The 12,108-nt window shown below is 31.1% G+C and overlaps 1 protein-coding gene across 1 annotated transcript; it reads right to left on the reverse strand.

Annotated features, from left to right (window-relative positions):
- Positions 1 to 1,167: 1,167 nt before the first annotated feature.
- On the reverse strand, positions 1,168 to 3,191 carry LOC114166294 (patatin-like protein 2). Its single transcript, XM_028051008.1, has 7 exons — positions 2,972 to 3,191; positions 2,692 to 2,876; positions 2,436 to 2,589; positions 2,203 to 2,349; positions 1,911 to 2,111; positions 1,647 to 1,816; positions 1,168 to 1,550 (listed from the first exon to the last, which is right to left on the reverse strand). Exons 1-7 carry the CDS (start codon positions 3,149 to 3,151, stop codon positions 1,403 to 1,405), a joined length of 1,185 nt encoding a protein of 394 aa, XP_027906809.1. The 5' UTR covers positions 3,152 to 3,191; the 3' UTR covers positions 1,168 to 1,402.
- Positions 3,192 to 12,108: the final 8,917 nt, after the last annotated feature.

A 12,108-nucleotide genomic window follows, 5' to 3' on the forward strand; every position in this document is an offset into this window, starting at 1 on the left:
ATGGCTTCGGTAATAACCGAGGCCAAAAGGGATGCCTTTTGGCCTCGCCCCAATATGCTTCGGTTCCAAACCCGAAACAAAATGAGGAAAATAATCGGGACAAAAAGCCCTTACTGCACTAGTGTTATTGTCAAACCAATTACCCCATTGTCTTCTCCCACACACTTTCCTTATATCTCTCCACCACCATGAGTCATGTTCACGTTCTTGTCTCATTTAGGGTTCTCCGATACCTATATTTTGATATTATAATATGTCTCCACATACTTGGTTCTTCATTCACAAGGCTACATTTCCATTTGTCAAGTAAAACAAAATTAAAATATCTCAAATCTTTTAAACCTATTCACCCTCTTCCTTAGGTTTACAAATTGTCTCCCACTTCACCCATGCAATCTTCCTCCCCTCAAACCCTCATCCCCATAGGAAATTCCTTTGCATTTTAACAATTGCATTCAACATGATATGTGACATTTTAAAGATTAAGATGAAGTACAGAGGAATATCGAATATTACAAATTTAATTAAAGTGACCCTTCCTGCAAATGATATGAGTCTTCCTTTCCATGTAGCTAAACGTTTTCTCATTTTACTTAGCATTGTTGGCCAAAAGTCTACTTTTCCATGATTTCCCCCAACAGGTACTCTAAATAAGTAAATAGTATGGTCATAGTACTACAATTTAAAATGAGTGAAAACCTTTATATGTCACTTAAATACACTCCTATACCTCCTATTTGACTTTTATGAAATTATTTAAAAATTTTCTTGTAGTATACAAAATCTTGTAACTTTTTTATTTAAATGAAATACATTTATTTAATTCTTAATAGTGTAGTAGTTTTTTTATACTTTTAACCGTTAAGAATTTAAATATACTTATATTTTTTAGATTGCAAATATACTAAAATAATTATATTTTAAAAACTGGATAAAAGTTAACATAAACAAAATTCTACAAAGATTCCTTACTCATAACTATAAACATGTATAAAAAGTATACATCACATCATCAACCATGGCATTGCATTCATGGTGATGCCATGTACATATTCTATATACCTCACATTTATTCTATTTACCATATTCCATGCCCTTATACATATCTTGATGTCAAAAACGAATTTCACACTATGGTATTGTGTTCTTGTAAAATCACAAAGAAAAAAGAAACAAAGAACTCACATACGTTGAACACAATATTATACATTGATGCTTATTACATTCACGGTTCTTTCAGTAAGAGTTGCATAGAACTCTCATGGAGTGAACCTTTTCTTATACAGAGATAGTTGGTAGCTATAACAGTTACATAGAACTCACATGTTTTGCTTATTCTAGATAGTACAACATGCGTGAGTAAAGGACAGAAGAGAGTTAATACAAGGCCATACAATTGACATTAAATTAAAAGGTTTCTTAGAATTGCCGCACTTGCTTGAGTTTTGTCAGAAAGAACCCTAAGAGTTTCAACAAATGGTCTTCCTCTTTTCTCCATAGATTTCCGTTTCAGACGACGTTGTCTTTCTCCATGCAAAATATCAGCAATCCTTCATAAAAGTACATAAAAGCATTAATTCCTCTCAAAACTAGCAAATATTAACAGTTGAGTAAATTGAAAGGTAATTGATTCTTTTTTTTTTCACCTGTCAAGAGCCTGAGCATTTGTTTCCCCAAGATGTTCTAGGTCAAAAGTATCCAAATTCAACTTTACAACATTTTTTTTTAAAAGTTTTTTCCCGATCTCCTCAAGGGCGTCCAAGTTTTCTTTTGTAACATTAACCATGTTGTTGGAATCAGGATTCAAGTTGTATTCCTGCCATTGATGACATGATTGGTCAATATATAATCCAATGCTGTAAGTAACTCTTGAGAAAAATGAAAACCTATTACCACCAATAAATATATACCTCAATTCGAAGGTACGTTTTGCCAACTTTGAAGCCTACAAAGAGTGAGGCAAGGTAGTATTCAGTCATGGCTGCAGAAGCAGCATTAATTAAATCTATTCCAGAAATGTCTGACGAATTAACTGTTCCAGTTCCCAAAGATAACACTAAGATTTCGGAATCCTCATTTTGTTGCAGTACCTCGCTCACTGTTACTCGTGTCTGATGAAAATAACATTGACATTGTTAAACTCGCAACATAATGCACATGAGATTTTATCATATTTTGTAATCAATAATTAAATTAATTTACCGGATTCCCAGCTGCTACAGCACCATCAATCATATTGAACTCAACACCATCGTTCACAAAATAGTAAGGTGGTAGAACAGTGGGTGCAGCTGAAGTGGATATACCTATATCCGACAACAATGCATTTAAGTACGGAGCATTCTCAAGCTGCATCACCCAAACATTATATTAACTCCTGTTTCCATTTTAATGTACGAAGAAATTAATTTATGCCTATGCTATATGCTGCTAACCTTGTAGTTTGAGAATATAACCGGTTTTTGTGTCTTCATGTCGAAACTTGGGATGACAACATTGGTCAATGTTTGACTAAGTCGTGTATCCTTCAACAGTTCACGAGTTATGTTGTGTAAAAACTCCCCGTCGAATTGGGGACCGTTTCCAGGTCTGCATGTTGGTTGTTTACATCATCAAAAACACAAAGGAAATCATGTTATATTATTAGTTAATATTAATGATGTTCTGAGAATATTCATGCTATTGTTATACCTAGATTCATTGAATATATGAGGGCCATTTTTTTTGTAGAACTCAACAATTTTTGCAGGAGTAAAGGCACCACGAGTAGGATCATCAGGGCTTGGTGCGGCTAACATAGCTGTTATGAGTCCACCAGTGCTGGTTCCTCCTATCACATCAAAGTAATGTGCTAAATCTGCATTTGGATCCTTAGCCTGTAACTCAACAAAATTCAAGTTAAACTCATAAACATTCATTCATATTCATGCCATTTCAATACATAAACATAGTATTCACAATAAGAATGAACCTTGAGAGCCTTATCTAAGTGTATAAGAACTGTTGCTGGAATAATCCCCTTGATGCCACCTCCATCAACGCTCAGAATAGTTATCAGGTTTCCATTGTTTGATGGAGGGAGCCTTTGGGTACTGAATCCACCAATCACTTGCCCAGCAAACAGCAAAACAAACAAAACAAAATGAGCCATTAATTGCTTCACAAGGTAGTAGAGAAGTAGTTGAGAGAATTGTGTGATTTGTGCTAAAATGTTAAGGCTATTTATAGAATTGTTTTGCAGGATACATGCAAGTAGCATCATTAAACAAATGTTGAGCAAATGTTATTTTATGCATGATAATGGTGCTGCTCATTGCTTACATAAGCTGCAGAGTTTTAAATGGTTCCAAAAGGAAAGGATTATACAATAAAATCTACTCCATCATATTACATATTTTTTAATGAAGAATGCTTAAAACGTTTACTCTCCATCATAAAATACAAACTATTTTAAACATTTTATGTTCGTTTATGTTTTAGAAATATGAAAAAAAAAATAAAAGTTAAAATATATACAAAGTTATCAAGTTTAGTGGAAGAAAAACAGTTCATTTTTTTGTTAATTTAATGACTTTAATAATTCAAATGTAACAGTGATATTTTTTAAATTAAAAATATAGTAGATAATATGTATGAGAATGAGAAGTTTTTTTTTTTATCAGAAAAAAATATATAAATATAATAATAAAATTAATGTATGAGAGGTACTTTAAAGATTTAGTTATTACATTCATGTTATATTATATATAATAATAATAATAATAATAATAATAATAATAATAATAATAATAATAATTATTATTATTATTATTATTATTATGAAGAGTGTAATCAAGGATCAACAGGGCAAGTAGGATATAATGGTAGCTCTCCTCGTATCTTACCTTTGGGTAATTATTCATCGTGTATCAATTTTTATATTTATACTGGTATCCGTTATGTAGGTAGTTCATATCTTTTTTTAATATCTACGAATATATGTGAATACACACGAATATTATAAAAAAATTAAAAATACTTAACAACATATCGTAATAATAAATTCAAATAAAATACGGTGTATCATTATTAAAGAGAGTTAAATAAGATGAAGCGAAAATGTGAATTTGTATAGTGGAAGGATCTAAAGTAAGTACGTTGTATATGATCTAACAATAATTACTCTTAAATACTACATGACATCTAGGAAATAGGACCACAAATCAAATCTTAAGAAAGGTGGAATGATGAAATATCACCTGCTAAAAAAATTCTTTTGGTTATATAAAAACTTCGTAAGAGTTCGACACTCTTATTGACAATTTGAATATAAAATGATTGTTTGGTAGATTTAGAATGGAGGGTGGGTAAAGTTGTAGGTTTAATTTTTCCGACTAAGTAACAATTAATATTTGTCGACAAAAAAATAACATAATAACACTTACCTGTTAAAAATAAAGACTTATTTATAATCAATAACAATAAGTAACTTGGTAGTTTTAGAGACCATTTACGATCTAATTCACAACTCAATTGTAAATTTTTATTTTATTAACAATGAAGAATATTTTATATATTAATAATTTCTAATTTATAAAATAGTCTCTAATTTAGTTAATATAATGACTAATTATTTTTGTCTATTTGTTATTTAATGTTTTCTTTTAATAGAGTGTTTTTCATGTAATAACTAGAGTTTTCCAGTTCCTTCACATATTTGTCCGGAATGATGTTGTAACTTTCTTAAAGTAGAACAAATTTTATAATTTACTTTAGGAACAAAATACAATTTTTTTATTACAATTTAAAATTCAAAAATATATTTAATCCTTAAAAAACTTTATAACTTAAAAAAGGAGTAAAATTTTGAGAAATATACTTGTAAAACCATCTTCCACAACTTACCTTTTCTAAAATACACTCCATTATTAATTAAACTATGGAGGTAGTTGCAAGGTTTTGTATTTAATCCCTTAGAAGGTAACTAGAGGCAGGTAGGGTTCTAATTTAAAAGGAAGGTCAAGTGTCCTACTTAGTTCTGGAATATATAAAGAAAGATAATTACAATATATATCATACATGCACAAAATGTTACATTTCTGTACTTTTTTTTAATTGATTATACTTGGTTAGGTCCTTCTTATCACTTTGATACTAATTATTTTTTCATTAAACACAATCTATCTCTATAATTATGGAATGAGTTGTTAATAAATAACATTATTAGCATATACTAACATTAGTAGAGAGCGCGTGTGTGTATATATATATATATATATATATATATATATATATATATATATATATATATATATATATATATATATATATATATTAACACTTAAAAATGTATTCTTTCGCAACACTTTATCTAGAGCTGTCAAAATAGGTTGGAATTCACGAGCCAATCCGGCTCACCACGGGTTCAAACCGGGTTGGGTTGAAATTTTTTTACAAATTTCAATACGGGTTGATTTTTGATCCGACTCATCTAGAACCTGACTCACCGGGTTGAACCCATGGTGAGCTGGGTTGGTTTACCAACTCGCAGATAAAAGGGTCACACAAGTGTTTTTTTATTAAGTTGAACTTTATATTTGGATCATGTTAGATTGTTTTTTTTAGCCAACACATAAATAATTTGTATTCTTTTGATTTTGATTTGTATTTGGATTGTATTAATGTAACACCCCAATTAATTAATAAAGCTAATTAAGGGAAATGTCACACAATATAATAAAAGAAGCAAGGTCCAAGGAGTATAATGTCACTCCTACAGCTAACCCAAGTACTTAAATGACGATAACAGAGGCACACCACGATGCCGGATACAAGGTAAGGTAAGAGAGTAATAACCACTTAAATAAATCTTAAGAGAAAATAATACATGGGCCTTAGCCCTAAATGATAAGCCCAAAATAGTAAGATCCAACCCAGATGGCTAAGCAGCGAAACCATCGCCTCCCTGTTGGCTACGAGTGTTCCTCGCATATGCTCACATCAACAAGTTGATGATCATCGCAAAAGAGAGAACCACACATACAAAGCACACAACAAACAACAGAAGGGTAAGCTAGAGCAAAAAGATTTTTATCATACAATCCAATATACTTCCACAGTCAAATATAAGCACATCATCCAAGCATGTTATGACTTTCAAATCAATACATTAGGACTCGACTCAACTCATCCGGATATGTATAATTAGGTCGGATTCAGCGGATGCTTGCACTTGTGGTGGATATCTCTGCTCACCCCCGAGCTAAGTGTTACAAGTGTTACAATATATCCAATCCCCCACACACAAGTTTCAGGCCTCCTGCTACTCTCACCACAAGAGTCAGTCCGCTCTAAGTGAGACTAACTGATTCCTTAGAGTGTTAGGATGCAACCTTACCTTGAATCCCTACCAAATTATATAGATGGGGCACCACCATGAACACCCACTAACAGGGGTCATGGAATTACGTCCCGACCACTGAAGCACGACCCTGAAACCTCACCTAGAGATTCCAAGGAATTACACACTGACACAGACCAATCATACCTAAACAATCAAGAAAGATTTATCATGCATGTACATATATTTCACATACCGGCTCTTTATTATTCACCTCTTACTTTTTTCCCAATGAATCCATACCAACCCATTATTCTCAAACCATAGTTGTGGAACTTCATCTCATGCCAATACTATGCCACTTTAATTACTAACTTCCTCACACTCAATTCATGCCAAACTCATGTTGACTCAACATTCCAACCCATACAAACAAGTCTTATAAGCATATTCATACAGTTCATACTCAAGGTAAAGCATACCAAGCCAAGCATACAATGAATAGCCCAAAAAAATGAAAGGAACAGTTCTGTAGTGAAGTCCCGTGCCAGTCTCGCCCAAGCCATAAGTTCTCGCTTAGGCGAGACTGTCAACGGAGGACCCTGCGAGATTCACGGGTTCTCGCTTAGGCGAGCCGCTACTCGCTTGGGCGAGAGTACCCCTCGCTCAAAAGCGAGGTTCCTCGACTGAGCTACTCATGCAGCAACGTGCCTCAAACCCCTCACTCGTCCTCACTTAGGCGAGCCTCTCTCGCCTGAGCAAGATTGTGTCTCGCTCAAACAAAAGCTCTCCGCCTGAGCGAGAGCTCGAGCACGAGTTCGAATCAGTTCCTGCAAGTCTTGCCTAGGCATCACTTGGGCGAGAACGTCGGGTCTCGCCACTGTTCATCCTGCAACAGCAATACAATCACATCCCAACAGCAGCACACGCTCATCCAATATTTTATAGTAGCACCACAACCACAAAATCATAACAAAACAGCGAAAAGTGTGCAAGAATCAATTTTAAACAAGGGACTCTAGCTTCCTTTACCTGGAATGAGCTAGTTTAAGACCTTGACACCGAACAGCGGAGCACCACAGCTCTAGGAAAAGATTATGGAGCTGGAAGAAAAAGGACAACAGTGGATTTATTACAGGAACCCTAACATTGACCATGGAATAAGACTAGAGATTGAAAACTATGCGTTGGGGAACACTTACGTGAGCAGAACGAGGTTGAGCTAGGCTTGAATCTGATTAAATGTCGAAACCCTAACAGAGTGACGACTGTAGCTCTAAGCACCAAGGGAACAAATTTCTGAAAGTGTAGAATGAGTGATTTAGGGTAGACTTAGGGGTGGGTTTTATCCTTTGGGTCAGCCCTTAAGCCCAATAGTTTAAAGGCAGCCCTTAAAACATTAAGACAGAAAACTGGCCTTACAATTAAAGTTTATTTAGATTTTAATTAGAATTATAATTTAGTTTTGACTAAAAAAAATAAAAAAATTTGTATTTTTTTAATTAAGTAAATCCATGAGCCAACCCGTTTAACCCGTCAACCCGTGGTAGATCGGGTCGGATTCGAATTTTTTTGACTCGCTAAAAAGTGAGCCAGGTTGGGTTGACTCACTAAATGATCAATCCGTGATGGATCGAGTTGGGTCGGACCGAATTACCCATTTTGACATCTCTAACTTTACTTATTTTTTTGCAAATTATCTGAGGAAATTATTAAGACATATTAATCTTTTGTATTGTATTTATCGTAAAACTAGGTATATGATGTGTATGTACAGTTTCAACCCTCCTCGTAATTTCCTTGAAAATATGCATGATTTATTATGTGATTCACGTAAACTTTTGTGATATATTTAATGTTGTATGCGACGTATGATTTATTACTAGGTTCTGTACTTATAAACCCTAACGGAGTAGTTAAGTAGAGGTAGGTAGAATGCTATTTTAAAAAGAGAGAGTGTTGTTAGGTAAATAGAGACAATTTTTTGGCATAAATATAGATAGTGATGGTATGAGTATGTAAGATTCATGCACAACATTTTCTAATTTTATATATCTTTTTTGTACATGACAAACTCACTTATGTCATTCTTATATAAATTTTATATTTCCATCAATCTATCTAAATTTAAATTTTCAATTAGGTCTTCATGAAACACATGTTTTAGGACATGGAATATAGAATAGTGTAAGGTGTAAATATGATATAATTGTTTTTGCATCACATCAGCATTGAAGGAAGAAAAATATAATAATAACAAATACATTTTGTAAACATAGAAAGCTCTAGAGATTATTATCTTTTTTTTTTGTATTATCTTTTCTTTTATTTGTAACCATAGAAAGCTCTAGAGATTATTATATAAACAATGAAGATAATTATGATGCATTCAATTATTTGAGTCTGACATTTGTTAAATCCTGGTATACTAGCATATTTCGTCGAAACAAATGTCCACTAATATTTACAAAATTATGTGCCAAATGTAGAGAAATATTTTATATTATATATTAGTAAGTTTTTTTAATAATAATAATCATTTTTTTTAGTTTTTAATGTAATTTTCATTTTATTTAAAACGAATTAATATAGTTAATTAGATTTAAATTGATGTTACTATAAAGAGCTGTTATTTTTGTCAATAAGAATATATATATATATATATATATATATATATATATATATATATATATATATATATATATATATTGTTTATAATGGATCTATAATAATGTATATGTTGGCAAGATTATTCCAGAAAACTTTTAATAAAATTCTATAAAAATCATGGTTATTGTGCAAAGTATGCCTATATTTAGGTAAAAATTGCCATATAATACTCTAAAAAACTTGGTTTCTCTATAAATGAAAGAAAATCTTCATTATATATATATATATATATATATATATATATATATATATATATATATATATATATATATATTATTTTGTGTACCTATTAATGTTATCAATTAATTTGATATCAATTATTTATATATTAAACTAAATGGTTCTATTCGATTATGGTTTGAGTTGTTAATAAATAGCATTATTAACATATCCACGTAATGTTATGGCGGCCAAGGCTTCACTAAATACATGTAATTGATGAATTTAAATATATATATATATATATATATATATATATATATATATATATATATGTTTTTTTTTTAATTTGGTGGTAGACTCCATCTGCGTTCTACCAAAGATAGAAATTCTATAAAATATAATCAACCACATCAACACAATTTATCACACCAAATCCCATACATACATATACAAAATTGACAAAAGCACAATGACAAGGAAAAAAAAGTTTAAAGCAAGATAAAACAATTAAGTTTCTAACAAACCATTTTTTTATATACAATATGAATTGCTTTTACATATGTTTTTTCACTATATCAGAAAAAATTCTTTAGAATAGGTACTTATTAAAACAAGCACAACTGCAATGCTTTTTGAGTTATTTTTTTAGCATGAATATATGTTGGATGTGTGTAACTTTTAATGGTTATTAGAGGATAGCAGAAATATGTTGTAAGTTTGAATTGGAAAAGTTCTTATAGTAACATCAATATATGTTCAACATACAAAATATTGTAAGTTTGAATTGGAAAAGTTCAACATACAAAATCCAGTAATAACAACTATCTGTTGTTCTTTAGTTGTGACGTGACTTCACACATGTCGAAGATGTGCGACTTTTGGTTAGGAAGATCATTGGTAAATAATATGAGTGCTTAAATTCATTTTAGTCCATTCAAATACTTAGACTTTTTGTATACCAAATGTAGTAACGTGTAAGGTTGTATGTGGATGAGTATTATTTTAGAATATTTGGTCACATAAATATGGTGTTATCTTTAAAAATACAATAATAGGCATGGAGGAAGTTTTTATGTTGGCTCAAACTAAAGCATGGACTTCGATCACCATTAAGTATCCATTAGCAACATTCTCTTATTCTGACCGGTGTTTGAGTCCAATTACATGCTTCCTCTTAATCTAAAAGTTTCAATTTTGGGGTGGTTTATCACTTTTTGACTAACCATGATATAACTTTTGTGCTTGTTGTATGTCTGCCACTGGTTAGAAGTGGTATTATTTGTACACTCTGGTATTCATGTTTATAGACTTCACTCACTGTTGTTTGTAGTCTTGGTTTGGTTTATATAAAAATTCTTGTGAAATTAGCTCTTTGCATTGTCTTTGCTAATCTTTGTGCCTTCCTCTTTTGAAGATAAATGATGCTATTGGGGGAGAATGTGAAACTTTGTATTCAACTCATAATCATGAAGGGTATGCTTCTTGCTTAGATGTATATATCATTATAATCTTTATTTATATACTCAGTTTGTAATGATGATGAGATACTACTCTATGTGAGTAACGGTGAAGAAAAGTCGTAGTATTTTTTTGTTGTTGTAAGTTGGTTGAGATAACCCAATTGCCTCTATTAATATATTTGTTTTTGCTGATAAAAAACAAAACCCACTAACAACAACCAAACACCCTACAAGCAAATTAAATCAATTTGTGTCAACATCTCCATGAACAAACATAAACGAAAAAAACAAAAAATATTATAATGAATAAGGGAGATGAGTGTAGATGAATGTCACTACAACAAAAATTACTTTAGGCTATAGCATAAAACCATAGTCTAAAGCATGAAACCCGTGGTCTAATCTTTAGGCTACGATTTTTCAGGTGTGGACTAGGTTGGCGTGACCGCAGGTAATAAGCCACGGTTTTTTATATGACCACACTTTCAAAACTATAGATTAACATCTTAAGAATGACCACAATTTTTAACATGTGGTTTTAAACATGTTTTAGACCACATTTATTACTTTGTTGTTTTATGCTTTAGACCACACTAATATATGTATTGTCTTTGAGTTTATGCCATATTTATTAAACTGTTGTTTTATGTAAAATATTTTTTTTAATTTTTAAATTTTTTTATAAATTGCTTATGCAAGACATAAAGATGGATATTTGTAATACATATAATTTTTTTTTTATATCCTCAAATCACAACATTAGACAACAATAACTTAAATGATCGTAGGCAAAATATATATAATTAAAACATAAACTTAAGAATTATAAGAATTCAAAGTACATGGCTAAAATAATTGTCATGAATTCATTACTAATTAAGGATCAAGTTATCAAAGTTAAAACTAAAAAGTCAAAAAACTACATATATAAAAGTATTTCTTTACTACATGATTATAACTTCATTAATCTAAAATATTGTCTTCATCTTCATCATCTTCATGCTCTTGAAACTACAAAAAATATTAAAATATGGTGTCAAATTTTCTCAACATGTTATATAGTTATATATAAGAAGAATAAAGACGCCTCAATGCCAGGTTACTAAAACAACTAAAAATCACAATATCCTAATAAATCATGTTCTCCTATCATTGAATATCTTTTTAAAATCTAAACACAAGCAAACACCACTTTTTAGCTACATATATTTGGAAATCCACTAGACAATATTCAATCACATATACCTGATCATTGAAAGGATCATGGGTTGATGAAGAAGAATATGGCCCTGCATGATTGATTCAATCTCATGATTGATTCATCTTTAAACAATTAATTTAATACTAAGAGAATAAATATCTTTTTAAAAGAAGAAAATAGGTTCCTTCTTTATTCCATCTATATGCCAATCCCCTTTCGTTTAGTCAGACCTCTCTTTTCTAACATGCAGCTTAAAATTTTTTAAAGTTAGCTAACATTCCAAGGTTTCGAGAAGA

Source organism: Vigna unguiculata, chromosome 10 (assembly GCF_004118075.2).
Source record: "Vigna unguiculata cultivar IT97K-499-35 chromosome 10, ASM411807v1, whole genome shotgun sequence".
Classification (NCBI taxonomy): Eukaryota; Viridiplantae; Streptophyta; class Magnoliopsida; order Fabales; family Fabaceae; genus Vigna; species Vigna unguiculata.

Coding starts and splice junctions, on each gene's coding strand:
- LOC114166294 (XM_028051008.1), bottom strand. CDS start 3,151: ATGGCTCATTTTGTTTTGTTTGTTTTGCTGTTTGCTGGGCAAGTGATT. Junction 2,877..2,971: donor ACTTAGATAAGGCTCTCAAG/GTTCATTCTTAT, acceptor GTTGAGTTACAG/GCTAAGGATCCAAATGCAGA. Junction 2,112..2,202: donor CTGTAGCAGCTGGGAATCCG/GTAAATTAATTT, acceptor TATTTTCATCAG/ACACGAGTAACAGTGAGCGA.